The sequence below is a fragment of the Quercus suber genome, unplaced genomic scaffold (assembly GCF_002906115.3).
Source record: "Quercus suber isolate HL8 unplaced genomic scaffold, Cork oak 2.0 scaffold_50, whole genome shotgun sequence".
Lineage (NCBI taxonomy): Eukaryota > Viridiplantae > Streptophyta > Magnoliopsida > Fagales > Fagaceae > Quercus > Quercus suber.
The window spans coordinates 808,639-836,633 of record NW_027069515.1 but is presented as its reverse complement, the minus strand read 5'-3'; the positions used below and the strand labels follow the sequence as shown (position 1 = coordinate 836,633).

Sequence of the window (27,995 nt, the reverse complement as noted above, 5' to 3'; positions counted from 1 at the left end):
GCCATAAATAAAAAGTTCCAAGATTTTCATCTCTCCCTCTCTCTCTCCCAGAGGTGTGTGTTTGAAATCTAAAGATAGTAAGCAAATAATATCCCTCTCTCTTCTCTTTTAACAGATCTGCCATGAAAGATACACTTGACTGTTGTCCACTTCCACTGTTTGAAACCAAAAGCAGCATTGAGAAAAAGTGAGGGTGCGTGAGAGAGAGAGAGAGAGAGAGAGATGTTGGAATTGAGAGAAGGAGGGTCTTCTTGCTTTCCAAAGCTCTTGGTGGGTGTAAATGTGGGCCTTGCTCTAGTTGCTGCCATCATTGCTCTTCTTGCATTCTGTCAGGTTTTTCTTCTCGTTTTTGATCTGGGTTTCTGTTTTTAGCTCTTGCATTTTCAATTTTGGATGCTTTTGTTGTATCCTTCTGTGAAAATTGTGGATTGGGAAATTTTATGGAGTTTCATTGATGGAGTAGGTCTTGTGGAGTTTGAATGCTTTAGATTGTTAAAAGGCTGGAATTTGATAAGTGGGGTTGGTTTCTTATGTGGTTTTAGAGTTTGAGTTGGGGCGTTTTGTGTTTAGTTGATAAATTGTGAATCTTTTTTAATGGCTGGGACCATAGGGGGAAAGCAAGGGATGTTATGTAATGTTTATTAGCCAATTGATTTCCATTTGAAATAGAGTCAACTGCCATTCAAGTGGAAAAAGTGAATTGTAATGACTATTATCTGTTGACAGAATTGTAAAGCCTGGTGGTACTAAGAAGAATGTTCTAGTAAGTAACTTGTTGCACAATATGCATAATTAGACCACTTTTTACACTGCATTTGTTTCATTTTCTGGTGAACTCTAGGTGGTGGCACTGTTAGTTGCTTAGGTCCAATCCATGTGCCTCGGTGGTCTCTTAGAATACACGTTCACCACTTTCCGCTTGCTATATATATTTAGTAATTGATTGATTCTAAGTATTACTTTGTATGCTCGGAGACTACTTTACGTTTTGTACATTTACATTTTTGTCTATTTATTCTTTTATTTATAAAAAAAAAATGATAAGTTTTAATTTCTTCTAATAGCCTAAAAGTCAGTGTAGTTAGTAGTACATGCAATTCAATGCAATTTAAATTTTTTTTCTTGACCTTGAAGAAATGAAAAATAATTGATTGTGTAGAAATGTGTGCCATTATTGTGACCATGACATTTGGAAAGAAAGAATAAAGATTAAGGTTGGGTGGACATGTAAATTGGGTTTTTTCCTCTTTCTTCACTTAAATTTTCTTTTTCTGTTTGTTTCGATGAGCTCTAGCTCAAAGGCACCTCCCCTCCCATGAAAAAAGGGTGGACAGTGTGGTCTTTGGGGAAACTTCACTTAGAATCTTGTTGAAAACATAAAGGGACTGTCTTCACATAATATTGCACTCATTTTTAATTTATAGCTTAGGTGCAATCAGATATTGTTGCAAACTGCCAATGTCTACAAAGTGATGGCCACTTATCGCACCAAAAAAAAAAAAAAAGTCTACAAATTGAAGGCCATAATTACCATTAATTTTTTTTAGATATTAAGTGAAACTTGGAAGGTGTATTTTTAACTTCACAGTTATGTGAATTTCTTCTCTGACTATCATTTCATTTGTTGCCTTTGTGTTTCAGTTGATAAGGATTCACTCAAGGAATTCAGAACTTGGCTGGACTCGCCAAAAAGTAAGTGATGTGTTACATATGATCATATCACACACCTCCAAGGGACTGTATTTGTTTATGTACATACATGATAAAACACTTATATGATTAGCTAGAGTAATCTAGGAGGCACATCAGGGATGCACCCCTTGTAGGCACACTTACTGACATTTGGGTGGATTACCATGGCCCCACTCTTACGAATCCCATCGGATCTGAGTATGTGCACACCTGGTGTACAAGCACAATATTTGTTAACCAAGTGTTATTGGAGGGAGAAAATGGTGAAGATTAAGAGTCTGTTTGAGATTCGCTTATTTTGTTGATATTGAAAACTTTTTGCTGAAAGTACTGTAGATAAAGGTAAAAGTTAGCTGAAATAGTACAGTGAAACCCATAAATAGTACCAAAAAGTGTATTGGGGCTCATGAATTGTTGCAAAAATAAGTTAAATAGTAAAGTAAGCTGGCTTTTTAAGTTGGAGCCAAATGCACCCTAACAATAATCATAATTTTAACACTCCCCCAACATGTGGGACTTTTAACATTTTAAATGGGAGGTAGATTAGAGACTGGGATCGAACTTAGGACTTTTTGGGAGAATCGGTAATTCAACATGGTATCAGAGTGCAGGTCTTGAGTTCGATTCCTATTTCCACTCTACCACCCAATTAAAATGTTAAAAATCCCACCTATTGACCCCAACTTATTAAGGGGAAGTGTTAGAATTATAGTAAAAATATTTTGAGACAATCAGTAACTGGTTGAACTAGTGGTTGGCACTCTCTAACCTTGATCATTCTAGTCCAGTATTTTGATTACTTGTATAAATTGGAAGAATTTTGGGAGATTCATCTGACCTGACTAGGTTGAAACTAGATAATTATCTAATTAATTACACAATCACACTAATAATGATTTCAAGATATCGGCTAATAATTTAGTGACCAATCACTAGCTCAAATTAGGTTGTGCTTAAATCTCACGTGGGAGAGATGGATAGACAGGGAAGATGAATAGAGGCAAGGTAAGAGCGTATGGTGCTTTTCAGTACACCTCTTTTAGTTTCAGTGGATTCACTGATATATGATGCATGTGTATGGTTATGACTAACTATGACATATGATGCATGTGTATGGTTATGACTAACTTTGACATAAATTGTACATTCATATGTATATATGCATGAATTTGTTTTATACATGCACTTGTGATATAGCCAATTTAGTATATACTTCCCAATTTAAGCATATTGGCGTTATCTTGATACTTATGAATGTCAAACTGCAGGTGTTTCACCTAATGATTGGCTCTTCTAATATGGGTAAGCAATTGTATTTTGCATCATACTATCTCCTTTTAATGTGTAATAATTTATTACTGTTTTGTGGTGGGTACTACATAATGCTTGTTGAGTTAGGGCTGGTAAGAATAGCCATAAATTGCACTGTCAATCAGTATAATTGCTTCTTTTTAACTTCTGCTTTTGGAGTTCACATAGTATTAGCATTCACAACAGCTAAATCTAAGTTCAGGTTCAGTCAAATACTTCTTAATGACAATCCAGATATGTCACCACCTATATACTGAGTCTTGTATGAATGTAACAGTAACGAAAATTATTTTTCCATGCTAAGAGGAATACACTTGATCAAGATAGCTATTTTCTTGTCTCTAGCTCAGGATGTTAAAATTGATTGGTTAAATGGAAGATTTAATCCATAAATGCTGGTCTTTTTATTTGCTAAAAACTTTGAATTTCTCTTGTATTTCATGAACTTTGGATATTAGACATGCTTTGGGCTTTCTTGATTTCTTCAGGTTTTGGGGAAACTATTTCTATTTTCTTGTACCCTTTAACTGATGCATTGTAATATCTTTGGTGTCTACAACTTGAAGTTTGTCACATCATGGCTTTCATGAGGCAGCTTCTTGTTAGATGATTTATTTCTAATCTCTTACTTATCAGAGTGCTTCAGCATGTAGATTATTATTATTATTATTATTATTGCTGTTGTTGTTGTTGTTGTTGTTATTGTTTTCTGTTCATTCCATATTTGATTGCTCTTTGTTCCTTTTTCTACTCTGACTCTTACCACTCCTTGATTCAAACTGAAGCTTTAATTGATGTTCTTCCATTGCAGGTTACTTCATTTATTTTGTATTAACTCTTATCGCTACATGCAAGGGTTGGCCGTGTTGGTCAAACTCTTGTGGTTTTATCCTCATGGGTATGTCTTCAGACTCAATTACTGAATAGATGCCCATGTTAAGAGCTTGGTTAAAATATTTGAATTGTGCAAATTTTTGCTTTGCAGCTTTCCCCAAAATTCTGTTTTTTGCAGCATTTCTTCTACTTTTATCATTCTGGTATGTTATTTGAATTGTGCAAATTTTTGCTTTGCAGCTTTCCCAAAAATTCTGTTTTTTGCAGCATTTCTTCTACTTTTATCATTCTGGTATGTTATTATTATTATTAGTTATTATTAATTTTTTTATCGCAATATTCTAAATTTACCGGGGATAGTTTTATTTGAATGTGAATGAAGTCTTGAGTTCATGAATTTTCCTTGGAATCATGGATGCAATAGCCAATTTTTTAAATTAATATACAGGTGCATCTTTCAATTAAAAGGGTTCTTAAAAGGAAGAGGAATGACAGCCAATATCAATAGCAATTTGTTGTTAAAGTTTTGGATGGCAACTATGAGCTACTATCCATCCTCTTCTTAACAAACCCAGCCCCCACCCCCTCTCCCCCCCCCCCCCCCCCCCACACACACACACACACACACACAACAAAAAATCTTTCCGAACCCAATTAAAGAACAAAACAAAGGAGTAGAAAACACTGTTAGTGAGATTGCTCAACTTGTCTAAAGGTGCTTAAAACATAGGGGAGTAGAGAGTTCTTTCTTCTTCTTTTATTTATATATTCATGCTTTAAGTGTTTGAAATAGGACCATTCAAAATTCATCCTTGTGGTTTGAGGAGATTGGTTCTGGTGCATTGAACTTTGATGAATGCTGGAACGGAAAGCTTTTTAGGGGTTGGTCAACCTTTCTTGATTCCGTCAACTTGAGTTTGAAGTTGTGTGTTTGGAGCTCTCAACATCAATGATCTTTTTATGTTTTGAATTCATTATTTTGCTTTTCTCTGCAACTTCTGAAGTTCTCTTAAAATGCAACAGCATAATGCTGCATGAGTTATCTGCTTCTTTCCTATTTCATGCTTTTCTAGTGAAGTTCAATCTACTGTCTACAACTATCACATGCTGTTGGGTTCATCTTGGAACTGTTGACCTCCACGAACTCAAAGTATAATATTGGTAGCATGTGGATGATGAATCTGGTGTGTGTGTGTGTGTGTGTGTGTGTGTGTATTTCAACAGTGCATGTGTTTTTTTTTATTCATCTCATGATAGATGAATACAGCTTCAGTGCAAACAGAATTTCATCAAAAATTGTCATTATAAATAAAATTCCTTAACAAAGAAGCCAATGACCTATAGCTCAATTAGCATTTCCTTCTCCCATAATAAGCGGATGGAAGGTGAGGTCATTCAAGTCCTATTAAGTACTGTGTAACTTATCAATTGAAAAAATCATAAAGAAGTCTTTATTAATTTCCATTCTGAAGTTTCATCAGTGATGTTGGATATATATATATATATATATATAAAGCATTTCTTTCTTGTGTTAATTTGATTACATCTAAAGTAGTGCCTTTTCTTCTTCTTCTTCTTCTTCTTCTTCTTCTTCTTTTTTGGGTTTTTTTTGTGGTGGGGTGGGGTGAGGGTTGGGTAAAGCTGCTCCACAACAAGTTTGGGACTGATGTCAATAACTAATTTCTAAGGACTTTTTTTCCATTAGTCATCATAAAAAGATATCCGGAAGTGCAATGGTTTCATAATCAAAAGATTACATTCAATTAGTTATATCTGAATATTTTCATTTTCAAGTTGATAGCCGTACAATTTTTCTTTCAGACTAGTGTTTCCTGTGAGCAATATTCTATGCTTCTCTGGTGGGTTTTTTTATAGGGTTGACCTTTGCCATCAGGCAAATGATGAGGACGATGAAGATGAGGACAGCAGTTCTCAGGAAGCTTTATTGGATAAGACCTCAAATAAGTCAAGTTCATCTAAAACAGATACTCATAGAAAGTGTTTTCCCCTCCGCTTTCACCATGTTGGAAGCCGCCAAAAGATTGTAATGTTGGTATGGCTACAATGAAAAGCTTCTTGTTGAGTATCTACCCTTGCTTCTTAAGATTGGTTATTTCTGTATTATTCTTCATTTTATTGTCACGTACTCATTGGAAAATTTAAGCTATCCAAATCTATTGTTAACACAGTGCTTATTTACCAGGTTACTGTGCTAGTTTTTGTTATAATGTTGGCATGTGCTGTAATAATCTGGATTGGGATGGGAAAGAATTCTGTTGATTCTGCACTCGTGACTCGGGTATGAACACAGTATTTAAGTTCTACTTTTCCCTGTTGATATTGTCATATAATACTTGTTAATGTTCTTCAACAGAGTACTTGTTTGTCATTGAACTGTATGTAATTATCATTACTGCAACATGAATTGAAGCATCTTAATGTTTTTGTATTTAATTTTAATCCATTGTGCTGCACAGATGTAACTATTGTGTTCTAGACCTCTGGAAAGATATATAATCAGCTATTGATGGAACATATCTGTTATAAATGAGATCTCTAGTAACCTATTTGGGGCAAATAACAGCTGTAAATTTATACAGTAAATTAGTCAGGATTCCACTTGCAGTTGGTGAAAGTAGAGATATAGAAGTTGGGCTGGTAGAAGGAAAAACTCTTATTTTATTAGCAGTAAAGGAAATTTTTGAAGATCTAGTGGTTAAAATATTGGCTTTAGAGAGTTTATGCCAGTACTTATAAATTATCTTTTGACTTGAAATAGGTAACTTGTATTAATTATTCGTTCTCATCTTTTGCTCAACACAATTTTTTTTTGTTAATTTTGGATACTAGACGAGCACTATTTTAGTGATAGAACAATTGATTGCCCTATTACTAGATTTGGGTGCTAGTAAGAAATGGTTCTGCTGCCTGTTACATCTCATGCTTGTATAAAAACTAGCCTTAGTGGCTTGACTTTTAACGTAATTATAGAATATTATTCTAGTAATTTGCTTTAAAATTTCAATGAAAGTATTTTCTCATGGTAAAGTAGGTTAAGTGTTTTAAATGATATAGAAGATTTCTGGTTTTTGTTTATAGCTAACATGTAGTGAAGCCATGTGGCAATGATTTTACTTATCATGCAGGTGTATGTAGACTTTTTTTCCATAGCAATACTTTTATTAGGAGGAGCATTAGCATGTTATGGTGAGCAACAACATTTTAATAGTCATTTTCTTTTTTCAATTTCTGTATCTGCATATTACCTATTTCTTTCTTTGGTATAATGAATTAGTGCTCCTTGCCTTTTGTGTATTATGGTATCAGAATTGAAGATTTCTCTCAGTGCTACTGAGTTATTTCAATTTCAAAATTAGATTATTTAGATGATTATGTTTGAAGCTGAAAAATGTTAAATTGATCACTAGTGGGATACCATATAAAGCATTGTAAATGTGAGGAGAATGGTAGAGAGAGTGTATTTGAATCATTTTTTTGTGCAAGCCTTATGAGCTTCTCTTGAAAGAATGGTTCTCTAGTTGGTGAGTTAGTCCCTAAGTAGACCATTAGAAGGGTTGATTGAGTCTCTCTCCTCAAGTAAGTGATGTCTTCAGTCTTTCCCATCTTCTTACTTTTGTATTTCTATCTTGATTTCCCTTAAGAAATTTTATATATTTTTTGCCACTCATTTCTTCCTGCATCATATTATTGTCTATGAGGATGTCTCCTAATATATTCATGTTACTATGGCAAATTTCAGGTTCAACTACATTAATTCCCTATCATTTATGTGTTGTTATTAGTCACCAAATAAAACAAATATCAAACATAATTGGAGTGATGTGTGGTGTGGGGACACACCATCATCAAAGAATTACTCCCTGACTTATTTGTGATTTTTGTGGATAAAGTTGCCTCTGTACATTCTTGTTTAAAGTTCAACGAGAGGGATCCATTCTAAGAATCTTAGATTTAGTTGTGCCATTCATGATTGGGAACTTGAGTTGGTGGGTTATTTTTTGGGAAAAATGCAAAAGCCTTAAAACTTAAAAGTCAAAATCAAACTAGCCCAAGATCTTCTAATTTGAAATTATAACCCTTGTGGATTGAAAAGGCTATCACTTGTGGTGCATTTGATTAGTTCAATTAAAAAAATTCTTTATTTAAAAATATATTTGATTAAGTAGGACTAAAATAGAGTACATAGAATGTAATTTTAGTAAAAGTAGAGACAAAGATGAAAAGGTGGTAAGACTTTATGGTTAAGAGATACTAAAGAGTAAGAACTTTCGATATTTTGGATCAACAATTCATGAAGATGGAGAGATCAAAGAGGATGTGAATCATAAGATAAAAGCTTAAGCTATTAGGATATGGTAAATTTATTTGCATACTTCTAACATCTCTATGATACTAAATATTGAGTTGTCTTAGTGGAAGTGGGGAGTTTGATGTTCGGTCTTTTTATAATAAGATTCGAAACGTAACTCTTCCTATTTTCCCTTGGAAGGGCATTTGGAAAGTAAAAGTTCCTAGAAGGGTGGCATTCTTTATGTGGACAGCAGCTCATGGTCAGATCCTTACTTTGAATAATCTTATGCTCTGTGGCCGCATTTTGGCAAATCGTTGTTGTATGTGTTGTTGTAATGAGGAATCTGTGGATCCCTTGCTGATTTCTTGTCCGTTTGCTCATTCTCTGTGGATGTATATGCTTCGGCTGTTTGGGATTGATTGGGTCATGCTAGGTTCCGTTGTAGACTTATTTTTCTGTTGGTATGATTGGCTTGGGAAACATAATTCTGATATTTGGAATCTGGTTCCGGGTTGTTTAATGTGGAATATTTGGACTGAACAGAATCGGCGTTCTTTTGAGGATACGGGGAAGTCATTGGATAGTGGTGCATTTGATTAGTTCAATTAAAAAAATTCTTTATTTAAAAATATATTTGATTAAGTAGGACTAAAATAGAGTACATAGAATGTAATTTTAGTAAAAGTAGAGACAAAGATGAAAAGGTGGTAAGACTTTATGGTTAAGAGATACTAAAGAGTAAGAACTTTCGATATTTAGGATCAACAATTCATGAAGATGGAGAGATCAAAGAGGATGTGAATCATAAGATAAAAGCTTAAGCTATTAGGATATGGTAAATTTATTTGCATACTTCTAACATCTCTATGATACTAAATATTGAGTTGTCTTAATGGAAGTGGGGAGTTTGATGTTCGGTCTTTTTATAATAAGATTCGAAACGTAACTCTTCCTATTTTCCCTTGGAAGGGCATTTGGAAGTAAAAGTTCCTAGAAGGGTGGCATTCTTTATGTGGACAGCAGCTCATGGTCAAATCCTTACTTTGAATAATCTTATGCTCTGTGGCCGCATTTTGGCAAATCGTTGTTGTATGTGTTGTTGTAATGAGGAATCTGTGGATCCCTTGCTGATTTCTTGTCCGTTTGCTCATTCTCTGTGGATGTATATGCTTCGGCTGTTTGGGATTGATTGGGTCATGCTAGGTTCCGTTGTAGACTTATTTTTCTGTTGGTATGATTGGCTTGGGAAACATAATTCTGATATTTGGAATCTGGTTCCGGGTTGTTTAATGTGGAATATTTGGACTGAACAGAATCGGCGTTCTTTTGAGGATACGGGGAAGTCATTGGATTTGTTGTTGGAGTTATGCAGACGGACCCTTTTTAATTGGTCTCGGTGTTGGGGCCTCTTTGATTGTTCTACTATCACATATTTTCTTTTGTCTCTTAGTATAGCTTAGTGTTTGTTTTGCTAATTTTTACCCCTTTTTTCTTCTTGCTCACTATCGTGAACCTTGTATTTTCTCATGCTTATCTTTTTTTCAATAAAACTTTTTCTTACCTATAAAAAAAAAAGAAACAAAATATTCATAAAATTAGTACAGCTGAGGATGTTAAGATGGATTAATGGAAATTGTAAATACTCCAAAAGATAGAATTTGAAATGTGGAAATTTGCTTAAAGATAGGGGGCCACCTTTGATGAAAATGACATGTCAATTAAGGAAATAACAGAGTATGACTTCGGATAGAATAGTGGTAGAGAATGCATGTGGTTGATCTTGATTAATATGTTGAGGAATCATAACCAACCCTAAAAAGTTTGGAACTAAGGCTTGGTTGTTGTTGTTGCTTTTCACTGTAATCTTCTACCTTCTGCTTTACTGCCGCCATCTACAATCTGTACATTGTGCAATACCACTGCCATATGCAAATCTGCTTTACTAATAAGACTGCCAAACATTCAAAAATCTGAACTTGTGCAGCACAATAAATTTGGGGTATGATTTGTTTTGTTTAGGGTAACATGGTTTGAGGTGTTACTTTGCTAAATGGACAGAATTTTCCTTGAACCTGGTTTGGAGAAAAGCTCCTCCAACCCACTTTGCGCCAAGTCAAATAAGCATCCACGTGTACTTTTAGTCACATGACCTACTTAATAGTCAAACATCTTGTTTAAATAACATGAATTGGGATGAGATAGATCTGAGGTTTTTACTTCTTATTCCATTTTGTTTGGTTATTGGGAGAATGAGGTTGCTGGTTTGGTGGAATAGCTGGATTTGGTGGTGGTTCTTGATTACCAGAGTTGTTGGTGGTTGTTTTTGTGGGGGAGGGGGTGGGGGGGTGGGTGTGTTGTTGTGTGGCAGTAGAGGGGAGAGGAAGAAGAAAAAAGGGGCAAAAATCAAATTAATTTTAAAACGATTTTAGAATTAAATTTTACTTTAAAATAATATTTTATTAACATAAACACATGTCGGTTCAGCTTATGAAAGTGAGAATGAATGATCAATTTGAAAATTTCCCAAACTTCAGGGATTTATAATTTTGAATTAAAAGACCACGGGCTCAGTTTGAGTTTGATCCTAAGTTCAGGGGTGCTTTTGCATTTTCCCGTCCTTTTCAATCTACTATATTCTAATATGCCAAAAACTGAAGTGGCTCATAGGTTACATTGAAGGATAAGGCTTGGTGGTCTATTCAGTGTACTTTGCATTATGAGGCATTAAGAGGATCTATTGGCATGAAATTACTGTGGAGTATTTGGGGGTTTTAGAGTTTCTAGAAAGGATACCCTTTTCTTTTGGACATCAGCCTTGGGAAAAATATTCTAATTGGAGGGTGGGGTTATGTATCCATGGTTTACTCCCCAGGGGTGGGTCCAAAGGGCCCTGCCTTGGTGAGGTTCCACATCTTAAAAAAAAAAAAAATTTAACCGTGCGTAACTTGATTAAACAAAATATCATTCTATTGGATTACTTTTGTATGTGCTTAAGGAGCTGGGGGAGGCTACTGATCGCTTGCTACTTCATTCAGTTCATTGTGCAGTTGCCAAGAACTTGATCTCTTTTTTTTTATTTTTTATTTTATTTTTTGGGAGATATTTTCAGTTAAATGTGTGATAGTGCTTGTGTTTTTTTGTTGGCAAGGAATGTTTGGAAAACATAGAATCAGTGCAAATATTGAGTGGTGCCCTGCTTTGCCTTATGCAGATAGAGAAAACCTTACATTCAACAGCATTGAGTTACCTACTCTCAAGTAAAAATGTGTAGTTCTGCATAATCTGTTGTGATTGTCCTAATGTGACCGGCAACATCTCTTCTCTTTCTTTTGTGGATTTCCTTGACAATATTTGTTTGTAATTCTTTAGGAGACTCTTTATAAAACTTGTATACCAAGGTTTCTCCTCTTTCTAATTAAAATTTCAAATTACTTTTAAAAGAATCACATAATATGAAATAAATAAAAAATCGTATTTTGCCAATTCAATGTACATGAGAGAACCAGTTTGTGGGATGGAGAATTTTAGCATTCTAAGTTTAACTGACTTGTCTACATGTCTTTGGAGTAGTAAGGTACCTTGGTTTAACTGAGAGTCGTTTTAGATCAGTTGATCAATGAGACTCAGAATAGCTTTGTGGGTGGGAGACAAATCCTTGACTCGGTTCTTATTGCGAATGAGTGTGTGGATAGCCGAAGGAAGAGTAGGGTTCCTGGAGTCATTTGTAAACTTGATATTGAGAAAGCCTATGATCATGTGAATTGGGAGGCTTTGCTGTATTTGCTGAATAGAATGGGCTTTGGAGTGAAGTGGTGTAAGTGGATCCGCACTTGTATTTCCACAGTTCAGTTCTCTATTTTGATTAATGGGTCTCCAACTGATTTTTTTGGTATTTCAAGGGGTTTAAGACAAGGGGATCCGTTATCTCCTATGCTGTTTCTGATTTTGATGGAGGTGTTTAGTAGGATGTTGAGAAGAGTGGAGGAAGCTGGCTTGATCCATGGTTTTAAAGTTGAGGGTAGGAGGGGTGGTGGGGAATGTGTTTCACATCTTTTGTTTGCAGACGATACTATCCTATTTTGTGATGCAGATGTGGAGCAAATTCTTCATATTTGGTTGTTGTTACTCAGTTTTCAGACGGTAACAGGTTTGAAGGTAAATGTGCACAAGAGTGAAATGGTTCCAATTGGGGAGGTTGGTGATGTGCATGCCCTAGCGGAAATTTTGGGTTGTAGAGTTGGATCTTTGCCTATGTTTTATCTTGGCATGCCATTGGAGGCTTCGCATAATTTCCCTTCAATTTGGAATCCTATTTTGGAAAAAATTGAGCAAAAATTAGCCGGGTGGAAGAGGTTGTATTTGTCTAAGGGGGGTCGTTTGATGTTACTTAAGAGTACGTTATCTAGCCTTCTTACCTATTTTCTATCTCTGTTCACCATTCCTACTTATGTGGCTAATAAGATTGAAAAGTTGCAAAGGGACTTTCTATGGGGTGATAGCAACATTCATCTGGTAGGTTGGGATAAAGTTTGTGCGCCTATAGCTAATGGTGGTTTGGGAATAAGGAAAATTACTACTTTCAATAGGGCCTTATTGGGGAAATGGCTGTGGCGGTTTGGGAAGGAAGAGGGCCGGTTATGGAGGAGGGTGGTAGCGTCAAAATATGGGGAAGAATGGGGGGGATGGACCTCAAAGCTAGGTAGGGGAGTTCATGGGTGTTGTTTGTGGAGAGGTATTCGAATGGGATGGGAGGATTTTAGCAAGAATTGTCAGTTTGTTGTTGGGTTGGGGAATAGAGTGAGATTTTGGCAGGATGGGTGGTATGGGGATCAACCTTTCCAAGTGGCTTTCCCGAGGCTGTATGGTATTGTTATTGATAAGGAGGCATCTGTAGAAGCTTCTTTGTCAAGGCAGGGGGCAGAGGATAGAAGATTTTGGGATGTTCGTTTTATTCGAGAATTTAATGATTGGGAGATGGATGAAGGGTTGCATTTTCTTCGTATATTGGGAGCTAATATTCCTCCAATGGATGTTAGAGACCGGATTAGATGGAAGTTGAAGCCTAATGGGGAGTTTGACATTCGGCCGTATTATAACAAATTGCGAGATATTCCCTCAATTGTCTTTCCTTGGAAAGGAATATGGAAAGTAAAAGCCCCTAGGCGAGTTTCTTTTTTTGTTTGGTGTGCAGCTTGAAATAAGATCCTAACAGGTGATAACTTGAGAAGATTTAGGGGATTGGATTTTGTAGACTGGTGCATTCTGTGCCGGCATTGTGGAGAGATGGTAGACCACTTACTTCTTCATTGTGAGACGGCTTATCGGTTGTGGAGCTTTGTCTTAATAACTTTTGGTTTGTCTTGGGTTATGCCTAGATCGATCTCAGATTTGCTTTTTGGCTGGTGGAATTGGTTGGGGAAGCATTCGTCTCAGATTTGGAACTTAGTTCCGCTGTGTATCCTATGGTGTATTTGGAAGGAACGGAATCGGAGGACTTTTGAAGATTTGGATAGTTCCGGTGATCAGATGATTGCCTCTTTTAGTGGGACTATTTTTGATTGGTCTCGGGTTTGGGGACTCACGACTAATGATTCTCTCCTCTCTTTTCTTAGCTCTCTTTCTCTTTTGTAATTTTTCTGTTGTTTGATTGTCCTTTTTGTTTTTTCAGTTTTCTTCTTGTATTTCCTAGGTTTGCTCTATGTTTTTCATGCATAGAGTAGACTTTCATATATATAACATTCTTACTTATCAAAAAAAAGAGTAGTAAGGTACCTTGGTTATTAACTACCTGTTTAGTCAAAACGAAAATGCGATTATTGTTATCTCTCTCTCTCTCTCTCTCTCCTTTTATTCTTTTCTTTTCCTCCATTGTTTTAATTTTCTTGAGATATAATTTTTTTTTTTTTATCTTTGTTGCTATGAGTTCCATTCAGGACTTCTATTATGCTTGAAAATGAGCAAAGTTAGATCTGAGCGAGCTTCATCCGAAATGTGGAAGGTATTAAATCTTTTATTGTCTTGTTTTTCTCTTTTATTTTCTGGGTGTCACAGCCAGCGTTAATAATGCGTTTGGTGGCTCCATTATAAACTTATAATATTACTAATATCCTTTTATTTTCCCTGTGTGTATGTAGTTGTAGAATTTATCTTGCTTATTTATGTCCATCAGTGGTTTTGCAGTTCCATGTATAATGTTGGCAAGTATTCTGTTCTGTGCAGGTTTCAGGTTTAGCTGTTGTTTCTGTGATCTGTTTCACTTCAAGTTCTTTTGTAGCTCTTTTAACTGATATTCCGGTAGACACTTCTCTGTTGGTCATCAAATTTATATTGTACAAAAGAAATTGAATTCATCTTTACAGCTTTCTCTAACTTCATCATGTCATGATGGTTGCAGATGCTATATCACTTGCCGCAACATCACATAAAAGTTGTTTATACGTCTCTCTTGCTCATTTTGTATCATTTTATAGGTATGTGGTTCTAATTTCTGTGTCAGGGTCTCAGGTTGGTGAAAATGATGAAGGTACATTTTTTACGTTTGCTTCATTCACATCCATTTTTTCTTCTTTTCACATGTTAGTCCTCCCATCTCTTAACATCTTATCTTGGTTCTTCCTTTATTACTTTTCTTAGCAAGGTTTCCTTCTTGTTTTCTTTCTGCAACTATCCTGAATGATTTTGCACCATCCTTCTGTGTGAAATTCTGCCCTTTGTCCATTTTTAACTATTTGATTCTTCATATGGCCATGGAATGGGTTTTGAGACTTAATCTATTGGCTGATGAAACTAATTGCATAGGTGTTCATATATCTGCTGATTGATGATATATGTGTATAAGGTGACATCAGTCTCTAGACTATGGAGAATCAAGAATTGACCGCATTATCATATCTGGTTGTACTTGATATTATTATATGAAGATCAAAGCAATAAGTACCTAAGAAAAAAAATATAGTTGTCCTAGGTTCTCAATTTCAACCATTGACCACTCAGAAAATTTTTTAACTTAATAACTATGCCTTGGACCTGCATAAAGAATATTGTTCTTTACCAATGATGTTTTATAGAATCAATATAACATCCTGAATCTGCCTATGCCCATCTTATACATAAATGGAATTTGACCACTGGATTTACACTTAGTTTTGGTAGCTGGCATCTGATATCCATTTGGATAATGTTACATTCTGAGACCAATATCAATCCATTGTCTGATTATTCTGAATTTTAAAACAAGAGTCCATAGGAATCTAGCATTTCTGAGGAGGTGAAGGTGTTCTTGGTTTGTATTTCTGTTTTGAGATTTAAGAAAGAACGACTATAATCTATCAAGTGAAAATTTTAAATTTTGAAAAGAGTAGTTTGTAGGCGTGAATGAGTGAAAGCTATCCTGGAGAGAGTTAGTTCTTGATTTGGAGAAGAGATTAGTTTTTGTTTCATTTTAAGTCAGTTAAGTTTAAATTTGGCTGGAGATACAGTTCATGAGGCACCAAACTGTAGGAGATGGATCAGGGTTTATAAATTGGGGCCACTTGTAGAAAGAATGTGAAATTTTACAGGCATGTTGGGAATGGTTCATTTTTCTCTTTCAAAAAACTTGTTTTTAGAGATGAAAACCAAAAAAAAAAAATCTTCTGTTGAGTTGAAATGTAAAATTCCTTTGGAATGTGGAAAACAAAAAGCAATATTTTGGAACAAATAAAAAAATTTGTTTGGATGCTCATGGCATCCACCCAAAAAATATTTGGGCGACTTAATGACAATCCCACTATCACATATTTCTTCAACAGCCTGTATAGCCCCACGTCCAAAATCCTACTGACTCCAGCTGTCCAGCAACAGCCTCCCCATCAAGCAGTATTGTCCCCAACAATCTGAAAGACTGAAGCCACCATCAACAACCAATTTAAACCTCATCAAGCCAACGCATCACCTTTTCATAAAGCATGAAAAGCCCATCAAATGCCCCCAAACTCACACCAACAACAAAAGCAAAGCCACATTCAGGCAGCTCAACCGAACACCCAAAAAAAATTCATTCATCTATTGGTGCACCTGCACCAAAACTCTCCCTTTGCTTGTGTATCTTAAGCTTGCTGGCATTTTCAAGGTGGAGGAATAGAAGGTGTTACAGTTGATGATGGGCTTGAAGTGATGCAATTGAGCCAATAAACCTCAAGAGAGAGGGAATACATTTTTGGATGGAGGGATGAGCTCTGTTGCTAGCCTTGAGTATGGGTGGTCCTCTAGGTAGGTGATCCAAACCTACACCGTCGAAGATATCAACTGGGCCTCATATGATCTGATGATTCTTCATCCAAACTGTCATGAGAGAGAGAGAGAGAGAGAGAGAGAGAGAGAGAGAGAGAGAGAGAGAGAGAGGAATAAAGAAAAGAAAAAAAATTGTTTTCAAAAACCAGGAAACTGAAAGCATCAAAAAGATTTCTCTCAATTTTCTCTATTTTTTTGATATATTGAACAAAAGTACATCAAGTTCATGATGGTGAACAAATTATACTTGAAACAATTACAAACAAATCAAAGAGAAGAATTAACAAATTGAAGGAAATCAAAAATGGAAATACACTGCATAAAACCCCAGTTTTCTCTTGATTTGGAGGTGAATTCCAATATCTTTATCTATCTTAGAAAACAGAAAACTGGTTTTAAAACCAGAAGAGATGCCCTACTTGGTTGCCTAAAAGGTTAATTTTAAGATTGAGAATGATTACTTAGCAAGATTTGCAGTGAATGTGGATTCACTCAAAGATTAAAGGAGCATCAATGATGTTTTTGTAAACTTGTACTAGAGTTGTATGAAATATTGAGAACTTCAGCTCATTTGCAGATGATTACAATTTCATTCATTGCTTAGTAAGATAGGATGACTCTCGGCATCCTTTGGAAGAGTAAATTGTTTAGATGCTGGAAATATGCATTAGAATGAACTTCCGCATACACACATCATATGCAGAAGCTAAAAAAGAATGGAAATCAAATATCAAATATTTGGCCACAGGTGCAATGTGCAAATATAGGGAAACCTGAGCACCAGCCACAGTGTGTGACTGACGGTTTTAGAAAATATTTGGGTTAATTACATATCCTAACTCCACTCCTCTCACCATTTTTGATAACATGAATTGTTGGCATGATTTGTGAACCTTAAAAATAAATCTAAAAACTTAGATGTATCAAAAGTACACTCTTTGTTTCTTAATTTCTTATGGATAAAAAGGAGGGAAAATTACATTTTCAACCATATGGTTTGGGGATAGTTTTAAATTGAAACCTGATGTTTAGGGGAGTTTTTAATGGGTGATGAAGTTTGAGCAAGTCAGTTTGTGAGTCAAAGCCCATTACTCCCCTTTTAAATGCAACTTTTGAAACATGAGGGTTTCCACCCCTACAATATAAGGTGAAATATAATTTTGTTTAAAAAATAAGGATCCTCTATTATTCTGGTTAGGAGGCTTGAATTGTGTGTTTTTAAAAAGTCATAGCTAGTGCTCAAGTCTCCTGCTTCTGTGGGTTATGGGAGAGGTGGTTGGTAGACAGCTGTATACAATTTTTGGAGAGAATGATTCCCGGGGTTTGAGTATTTTTTACTGTAATTGTTTTCCATGTTAGTTATTGCTTTCACACCACTTACCTTAAAATAAGTAGAAAGCATGTTGCTTTACATATTGATTGATAACATATGTGACTACAGTGGGAAGCAACATAGGCTTATGATGGGTGAAAAACATTGCATGCACTCATTCTTCTATATTAAGTATCAAATCAATAATGTCTTTGTTCAGAAGTAGTGAGCAGCTAACTTACAATATGATGTGTTGTTGCCAGGTTCATCGGCACCCTCAGCTTTTATATTATGGATCATGAGAGAATTACCACCATTAAAAGCAGAAAACATACAAGAAGCAAGTACAATAACTTTCATCGCTGATAGTTCAGCAGTAATACAACATCCTCAGCGCTGGACAACTTCAACGAGCTTGCAGAATCAGGTTTGCACTTCCTTTTTAATGGTCCATTCATGAATGCAGATGCAGGTTGCCTTTTTTTAAAATGAGTAATAAATAACTTCTGCGTTGAAGGAAAAACTGAAGTAAACAATATCTATACCAAAATTGAACATTAATAGTTGTGTTGACAGCTGGGAAGCACGGACGCGGCGCCAGAGGAGCCGCACCCGCGTCCGACGTGTGAGGGATGCCGCTGCCCACACGTCGGTGCCCCGTCCTGCCACGTTTTTTTTTTTTTTTTTTTTTTTTTTTTTTTTTTTTTCACAACTCGCGCCTACTCGAGCTGATGCAGCTCAGACTCGGGCAGATTCGAGCTGAATCGGGCTGATTTGCACCGACTCGGGCCGTATCGGCCATATCGGATGAAACCGCCGAAACACACCGTGCCGGCGCTGAACAAGAAAATGAAAACAAACAAAAATGGATAAAACTTGTGACTGACTGTCTCTTGAGCCAGCGAAGTTGGGAGGGAAAGAGGTTAGATTGTGATACCGGTGGCCTTAATCCCTTTCTTCTTCTTTGCTTCTTGTTTTCTTCTTCTTTTTTTCGCCAGAGCCCCTGCCCTCTGTTCTGTTTCTTTTTTTGAAAAGTTTTGTTTTGTTTTGTTTTGATTTATTTTATTTTATTTTTTTTAACAGTAAAACGATAGCCAGCCACATCTTTATTTAAATGCCTTTGTTAACTTTATTTTGTTTTTGTGCCTCTGACCAAACACGTGAGCCAGCCACATCTTCCTCTTCTTTTTCTTTTTTTTTTTTTTTCTTTTTTTGAAGAAGCTACACCTATTTTAATATCTGCCATGTATATCATTTAATTTGTTTTTGGGTTGACCAAATACGTGAGCCACTAAGCCACATATTTTTATTTATTTATTTATGGGATGCCTCTTCTATTTTGATACCTCTGTTAATAATTCAAGTGTCAAAAACTTTAGTGTACTTATTATTATCTATTTATTTATTTTATACTACATTTATTATTATTATTATTATTATATGAGTTTTATTATTATTATATATATATAAAAATATGCGTAGCATTATATTAAAAATATAAATAAATATTTTAAATAATTTTTTAATTGCCAAGTCCTGCACCCGCACCCGCACCGAGTCCCGAAACGCACCCGTGCTTCATAGGTTGACAGTGTAGCCAATTCATTGTTGTATCCTCTATCATGATTTGGGGGAGAATTTAAGTTAAAAGAAGGGATAAAGCCAGCTTTACGATAAGGTGGGTGCATAAGAATGTGAGGTATATAATGTGGAAAAAAGAAAAGGAACCAGAAACATGTGATTGACTTTCAATAATGAATGTAAGAAATATATATATATATATATATTGGAGGAAACTGTTGTATGTTTCTTACTTAAATAATTCTAACAAAAAGGCAGGGACAAGAATTAAGTGATGAGAATATCTTGGATCTAGTGTTTCTCTGATGTTTATTGATGGGAGAATTTAGTATGACTCGGTAGATTAAGTTGCTAAAAGGAGATTTTAAAACCAATAAAAATACTAGGAGTGCTGTAAACTTTAGTTAACATTTTTGTGGAAAGAAACAAAAATTATATACAATCTGTTTGAACTGATGCCAAGGTATTCTGGTGAAGCTGTATTTGTACCAAAGCAATGAACTTGTTTAGTTAGAAGAGAAATCGAGACTTGATTTTTGATGACATAAGTTCATGTTGGAAAAAACATAAACTCATGATACTAACTATCCTGCTGATTCAGTTCTTATGCTTGTTGAATTTTGTTTTTAACAACCTTGGTTCAACCCCTAATAGATTTTATTGATAAACCTGTAATAATTAGGGATTTGTTGGTTAATATCATTGTGCCAAAATTTTCTGATAGTATATTTATATTTCTTCAGTATCTTTATGCTATCATTATCAGTATAGTTCTTCATCTCTCCCATGATTTGAAGCCTATCTGGGATCTTCCTCCCATAAGATGACTTACTGTTATGCTGAAATTGTCTTTATTGTTTTAGGGTGGTCATTTAGATGCATTGCATACCAAACAAACAAGATTTGTTTTGTTTTTTCTTTCCTATGAGGTGAGATGGACACGATACCATTAGTGGCTTATGATTTGTCTCTGCAGATATCAAGAGTGAGTCCAATATAATGGCCTTTCTGGATGCAAATGGGTGCTCTCTTGCTGCCAAATTAGAGAAGAAGGCTTGGAATTTATAATTGATTGAGAATGGCTTGGTTGTTACCTTGAGAGGTATCATCAACACAAGCGGCTGGGTTACGTCCTTGACTGGCAGTCAGACAGCCGTAAGGTTGCTGTTGCCCATGGTTTTGACATTCTTGGCATGTATATATTGAAAGTATGCTAAGTGAGGGAATTTTTTTTTTGTGTATGCACTAGTTCCAAAAATTTTGAGGTGCAAATTTTTCCACGGGTGAATTCAAAATGCCTTACATTTTATTCCACGGCTCTTGTTGTTTAAGCTAATTTATGTGCATGCTCTTTGCAAAGTTCAATTTGTTTACATTATGGTTATCCAGTAATGTTGTCAAGTTGAATTAAGAATCTTCAAATTCAGTATTGATAGAACTGTCTGAGATTCTTATTCAAGATTAGCTTTTTAAAGCCCATTTTCCATGCAACTTTCAAATCTTTACTTTGCTATGGCTTTGCAATTGGAAGTTGAAACATAAGAAAAATTGAAGTTATCATTAATGTCCTTAATTTTATTCTCTTCAAACTGAACATATTTTGCTCGCTCAAATGACTAATATATATATATATATATATATGGTTTTTCTAACATATACCCTTAAAGCATATATTAATAAATCATTTTTGGAAATTTTTTATAGGAAAGCAAAAAAGTGATTTAACTTTTTTGACAGTTTTTTCATTTTTTCACAATTTTTTTTTTCTAAAATGAATAATTGATGTGTGCCCTAAAAGTATACATTAACCGAATCTATATATATATATATATATTAGAACCTAGCTAGAATCTGTTTGTCTAAATTTTTATGTAGACAAACAAAACTAAACTCCAAACACAATTTATTAAAAAAATTTACTGCATAAATTAGATTTAACAAAGAAGATTATTAATCTAGTCGAATTGAACGTATGCAAGTTAATCGTTCTCCCAGTCATAAGGCGTATAAATATTAAGCACTCCATTCCATTCCAAAAGAATAAATCTAATCATGAATGAGAGAATATGGATAAGAAGACTAACCTTAGACTTAGAGCAGCTCAAAGAAATCACCAACAAAGATATCAGGAATTGAGAGAATCAAAGAAGAAAAGTAAGGAGATCATTGTTGAACTTAGGTGACAAACTAGGTCAAACTTAGCTGACAAACTAGTTCTAATAATAGAGCAATATGTTTGTGTTTGTGAGGGTAACACCTCGTCTGTGAGTGAGAGTGGTGGAAGAGTTCACAATTCACACAAAATAGAAATATCTAGATCTGAGAGAAAGTAACGCAAGAGAGAATATCACCTTTTTTTTGCCTACAAATAATAATTTGTTACATTTATAGTCTTTCTTTTGTCCTTTTAAGAGCATCCATATTAGTAGAGTTAAAAATTTTAGCATTTAATACTTTAAGAAGCTATTTTATTTATTTTAACATACAATTTCATAACACATCCTGCATTAATGGTCTTATTTTTACTATCAGCCAAACACTATTTATTTTTTTTAATTAATTTCTTTATCACTTTCTCTCTCGTCCTTTTTGCCACAAAACCCAACTAAGTGATAAAATAATATTTTTTTTATGCCTTTTTGCTACAGTGAACTACTAGTCTTTGCAGTTCCAGTTCACAGTAGTAAGAAGGCAAAATTTGCCTTTGGCACCACCAATGTTGGGCTTAAATTGGAATTTGAGGTGGTAAAATTACTAAGCGATGTTTTTAGTATTCGGTTTTTTGAATAAAAGAGAACATATGATGTCATTGACTCTTTTTTTTTTTTTTTTTGCAATTATAATTTGTATTCTTCCCTGTAGGAATAGAATTGCCGTTGCAAAGTTTAACTCTCTACACATGTATTCACTATTCTATCTAAAAGTTGGTTACAATTTGAAATTCTTCACCATGTATACTGTTTTTTTTTTTTAATTAATTTTTTTTAAAATATGATTTATATCTCAGATTCGTATTGAAAGAGAACATGAACCTGTGTGTCTATGTGAGCATCGTTGTGAAGTCATTACAAAATGAAGGGCACAACCACACAACAAAGCAATAGAAATATCAAACCTCATGGTGAACTTTTAGTCATACTTGCTGTCATCAATCTAGTCTGACAATTTTTATTTTTTATTTTTTTTTATCATCAATCCTAGTTTGACACTCTCACCAATAGATCTGGGACATTTAGAAAGATTAGCAGTACTTTAAAAGTATGTAGTAACTATTAACATAAAGAACGATTCAACCAACTAAATGAATCGTTTCAAAATAACAATGACAGAGCAATACAGGAGATCCAAATACATATATAGAAAACCTCAATAAAAAGTTCATAAATTAAAAAGTAAGGAAGCACACAAGAATCATGATTTGGAGCTGAAACATAAGAAGTATGAACAGAGCTCCAGTGCTAAGAAGAGAGGAGGAGAGGAGATTTATTTGGGGTTTAGCTCAATCGGAGGATTGTTAGTTACCTGGGATAGTTCTGTAACCCTCACCTTTGATGATACAAAATTGAATCTATTGAGCATTTTTTTTTAAATAAGGCACTGGATGTTGGTTGACGATGTGATTAACATAATGATTATGCGTGGACAGTGTATAAGATTTTTATATATGACATCAAATTAAAGCATCACATATACCCGGGTCCAGTTACTTATTTAATTTCATATATTCCGGGGTTCACATAAAACAAATAAAGGAGGAGCGCGGCACCGACCCATCTCTATATTCTGGAGAGGAAGAAGCTTGGGTGACTTAGCTAAGAAGTATTAGAGGTATTTATAATGAGGTATTGGAGGTCCTAGGAGCGGGCCCATCTTTTAAGAAATGATCTGTTGAGCTTGGCTCTCAGTCCGAAGGCATGTTCATCCCTCCACATCCACAAGATCCAAATAGTAAGATAGTTTTTGCCTACTAATTTATGATCAATATAGGAAAATTTATGTTTTAACCAATCAAGTAAAACAAGTACCTAATCTCTTTTTTAACTAATTAGGTTTTGGGCTGACCCATTTTCTATGGGTCAGAAGCACTCAATCCTTTTATCAAAATTTTTTCTTTGAATTCATACGGATTGCAAGGTTTAAACAATTAAAGTTCAATTTTGATGGGACCAATCAACTCAACTATTCTTTCATTTGTTTTGAGCCTACTTTTTTTTTTTTTTTTTTTAAGAGCGTACTTTCTATTTGTCGTTCATATAGGGAGGTGATCTTTTTTTTTTTTTAGAGCCCCTGCCCTCTGTTCTGTTTCTTTTTTTGAAAAGTTTTGTTTTGTTTTGTTTTGATTTATTTTATTTTATTTTTTTTAACAGTAAAACGATAGCCAGCCACATCTTTATTTAAATGCCTTTGTTAACTTTATTTTGTTTTTGTGCCTCTGACCAAACACGTGAGCCAGCCACATCTTCCTCTTCTTTTTCTTTTCTTTTTTTTTCTTTTTTTGAAGAAGCTACACCTATTTTAATATCTGCCATGTATATCATTTAATTTGTTTTTGGGTTGACCAAATACGTGAGCCACTAAGCCACATATTTTTATTTATTTATTTATGGGATGCCTCTTCTATTTTGATACCTCTGTTAATAATTCAAGTGTCAAAAACTTTAGTGTACTTATTATTATCTATTTATTTATTTTATTACTACATTTATTATTATTATTATTATTATATGAGTTTTCTATTATTATTATATATATATAAAAAATATGCGTAGCATTATATTAAAAATATAAATAAATATTTTTAATAATTTTTTAATTGCCAAGTCCTGCACCCGCACCCGCACCCGAGTCCCGAAACGCACCCGTGCTTCATAGGTTGACAGTGTAGCCAATTCATTGTTGTATCCTCTATCATGATTTGGGGGAGAATTTAAGTTAAAAGAAGGGATAAAGCCAGCTTTACGATAAGGTGGGTGCATAAGAATGTGAGGTATATAATGTGGAAAAAAGAAAAGGAACCAGAAACATGTGATTGACTTTCAATAATGAATGTAAGAAATATATATATATATATATATATTGGAGGAAACTGTTGTATGTTTCTTACTTAAATAATTCTAACAAAAAGGCAGGGACAAGAATTAAGTGATGAGAATATCTTGGATCTAGTGTTTCTCTGATGTTTATTGATGGGAGAATTTAGTATGACTCGGTAGATTAAGTTGCTAAAAGGAGATTTTAAAACCAATAAAAATACTAGGAGTGCTGTAAACTTTAGTTAACATTTTTGTGGAAAGAAACAAAAATTATATACAATCTGTTTGAACTGATGCCAAGGTATTCTGGTGAAGCTGTATTTGTACCAAAGCAATGAACTGTTTAGTTAGAAGAGAAATCGAGACTTGATTTTTTGATGACATAGTTCATGTTGGAAAAAACATAACTCATGATACTAACTATCCTGCTGATTCAGTTCTTATGCTTGTTGAATTTTGTTTTTACAACCTTGGTTCAACCCCTAATAGATTTTATTGATAAACCTGTAATAATTAGGGATTTGTTGGTTAATATCATTGTGCCAAAATTTTCTGATAGTATATTTATATTTTTCAGTATCTTATGCTATCATTATCAGTATAGTTCTTCATCTCTCCCATGATTTGAAGCCTATTGGATTCCTCCCATAAGATGACTTACTGTTATGCTGAAATTGTCTTTATTGTTTTAGGGTGGTCATTTAGATGCATTGCATACCAAACAAACAAGATTTGTTTTGTTTTTTCTTTCCTATGAGGTGAGATGGACACGATACCATTAGTGGCTTATGATTTGTCTCTGCAGATATCAAGAGTGAGTCCAATATAATGGCCTTTCTGGATGCAAATGGGTGCTCTCTTGCTGCCAAATTAGAGAAGAAGGCTTGGAATTTATAATTGATTGAGAATGGCTTGGTTGTTACCTTGAGAGGTATCATCAACACAAGCGGCTGGGTTACGTCCTTGACTGGCAGTCAGACAGCCGTAAGGTTGCTGTTGCCCATGGTTTTGACATTCTTGGCATGTATATATTGAAAGTATGCTAAGTGAGGGAATTTTTTTTTTGTGTATGCACTAGTTCCAAAAATTTTGAGGTGCAAATTTTTCCACGGGTGAATTCAAAATGCCTTACATTTTATTCCACGGCTCTTGTTGTTTAAGCTAATTTATGTGCATGCTCTTTGCAAAGTTCAATTTGTTTACATTATGGTTATCCAGTAATGTTGTCAAGTTGAATTAAGAATCTTCAAATTCAGTATTGATAGAACTGTCTGAGATTCTTATTCAAGATTAGCTTTTTAAAGCCCATTTTCCATGCAACTTTCAAATCTTTACTTTGCTATGGCTTTGCAATTGGAAGTTGAAACATAAGAAAAATTGAAGTTATCATTAATGTCCTTAATTTTATTCTCTTCAAACTGAACATATTTTGCTCGCTCAAATGACTAATATATATATATATATATATATGGTTTTTCTAACATATACCCTTAAAGCATATATTAATAAATCATTTTTGGAAATTTTTTATAGGAAAGCAAAAAAGTGATTTAACTTTTTTGACAGTTTTTTCATTTTTTCACAATTTTTTTTTTCTAAAATGAATAATTGATGTGTGCCCTAAAAGTATACATTAACCGAATCTATATATATATATATATATTAGAACCTAGCTAGAATCTGTTTGTCTAAATTTTTATGTAGACAAACAAAACTAAACTCCAAACACAATTTATTAAAAAAATTTACTGCATAAATTAGATTTAACAAAGAAGATTATTAATCTAGTCGAATTGAACGTATGCAAGTTAATCGTTCTCCCAGTCATAAGGCGTATAAATATTAAGCACTCCATTCCATTCCAAAAGAATAAATCTAATCATGAATGAGAGAATATGGATAAGAAGACTAACCTTAGACTTAGAGCAGCTCAAAGAAATCACCAACAAAGATATCAGGAATTGAGAGAATCAAAGAAGAAAAGTAAGGAGATCATTGTTGAACTTAGGTGACAAACTAGGTCAAACTTAGCTGACAAACTAGTTCTAATAATAGAGCAATATGTTTGTGTTTGTGAGGGTAACACCTCGTCTGTGAGTGAGAGTGGTGGAAGAGTTCACAATTCACACAAAATAGAAATATCTAGATCTGAGAGAAAGTAACGCAAGAGAGAATATCACCTTTTTTTTGCCTACAAATAATAATTTGTTACATTTATAGTCTTTCTTTTGTCCTTTTAAGAGCATCCATATTAGTAGAGTTAAAAATTTTAGCATTTAATACTTTAAGAAGCTATTTTATTTATTTTAACATACAATTTCATAACACATCCTGCATTAATGGTCTTATTTTTACTATCAGCCAAACACTATTTATTTTTTTTAATTAATTTCTTTATCACTTTCTCTCTCGTCCTTTTTGCCACAAAACCCAACTAAGTGATAAAATAATATTTTTTTTATGCCTTTTTGCTACAGTGAACTACTAGTCTTTGCAGTTCCAGTTCACAGTAGTAAGAAGGCAAAATTTGCCTTTGGCACCACCAATGTTGGGCTTAAATTGGAATTTGAGGTGGTAAAATTACTAAGCGATGTTTTTAGTATTCGGTTTTTTGAATAAAAGAGAACATATGATGTCATTGACTCTTTTTTTTTTTTTTTTTGCAATTATAATTTGTATTCTTCCCTGTAGGAATAGAATTGCCGTTGCAAAGTTTAACTCTCTACACATGTATTCACTATTCTATCTAAAAGTTGGTTACAATTTGAAATTCTTCACCATGTATACTGTTTTTTTTTTTTTAATTAATTTTTTTTAAAATATGATTTATATCTCATATTCGTATTGAAAGAGAACATGAACCTATGTGTCTATGTGAGCACCGTTGTGAAGTCATTACAAAATGAAGGGCACAACCACACAACAAAGCAATAGAAATATCAAACCTCATGGTGAACTTTTAGTCATACTTGCTGTCATCAATCTAGTCTGACAATTTTTATTATTATTTTTTTTTATCATCAATCCTAGTTTGACACTCTCACCAATAGATTTGGGACACTTAGAAAGATTAGCAGTTCTTTAAAAGTATGTATTAACTATTAACATAAAGAACGATTCAACTAACTAAATGAATCGTTTCAAAAGAACAATGACAGAACAATACAGGAGATCCAAATACATATATAAAAAACCTCAATAAAAAGTTCATAAATTAAAAAGTAAGGAAGCACACAAGAATCATGATTTGGAGCTGAAACATAAGAAGTATGAACAGAGCTTCGGTGCTAAGAAGAGAGGAGGAGAGGAGATTTATTTGAGGGTTTAGCTCGATCGGAGGATCGTTCGTTACCTGGGATAGTTCTGTAACCCTCACCTTTGATGATACAAAATTGAATCTATTGAGCATTTTTAAAAAAAATAAGGCACTGGATGTTGGTTGACGATGTGATTAACATAATGATTATGCGTGGACAGTTGGATAAGATTTTTATATATGACATCAAATTAAAGCATCACATATATGATATACCCGGGTCCAGAAAATAAAAGACATCCAAAAGTCAACTTAATTATTTAATTTCATATATTCCGGGGTTCACATAAAACAAATAAAGGAGGAGCGGGGCACCGACCCATCTCTATATTC

General features: G+C 34.3%; 1 protein-coding gene across 3 annotated transcripts; it reads left to right on the top strand.

The window, feature by feature from the left end:
* Window positions 1–10: 10 nt before the first annotated feature.
* Window positions 11–20,649, top strand: LOC112030616 (tobamovirus multiplication protein 1). 3 transcript variants are annotated; one of them, XM_065771845.1, is made up of 13 exons: window positions 14–333; window positions 1,642–1,692; window positions 2,961–2,994; window positions 3,815–3,901; window positions 4,078–4,129; window positions 5,713–5,890; window positions 6,041–6,136; window positions 6,984–7,044; window positions 14,083–14,147; window positions 14,369–14,443; window positions 14,544–14,619; window positions 17,996–18,159; window positions 20,290–20,649. In XM_065771845.1, the coding sequence occupies exons 1-13, from the start codon at window positions 223–225 to the stop codon at window positions 20,311–20,313; spliced, it is 1,074 nt and encodes a 357-aa protein (XP_065627917.1). In that variant the 5' UTR covers window positions 14–222; the 3' UTR covers window positions 20,314–20,649. The 3 variants fall into 3 exon arrangements, with proteins under 3 accessions (XP_065627919.1, XP_065627917.1, XP_065627918.1); XM_065771846.1 differs by lacking the exon at window positions 4,078–4,129 and adding an exon at window positions 3,989–4,040; XM_065771847.1 differs by lacking the exon at window positions 20,290–20,649 and having other exon boundaries at window positions 11–333; window positions 14,544–14,672; window positions 17,996–18,082.
* The last annotated feature ends 7,346 nt before the right edge of the window (window positions 20,650–27,995 follow it).

Coding starts and splice junctions, on each gene's coding strand:
- LOC112030616 (XM_065771845.1), top strand. CDS start 223: ATGTTGGAATTGAGAGAAGGAGGGTCTTCTTGCTTTCCAAAGCTCTTG. Junction 2,995..3,814: donor GATTGGCTCTTCTAATATGG/GTAAGCAATTGT, acceptor CTTCCATTGCAG/GTTACTTCATTTATTTTGTA. Junction 14,620..17,995: donor CATTTTGTATCATTTTATAG/GTATGTGGTTCT, acceptor TGTTGTTGCCAG/GTTCATCGGCACCCTCAGCT.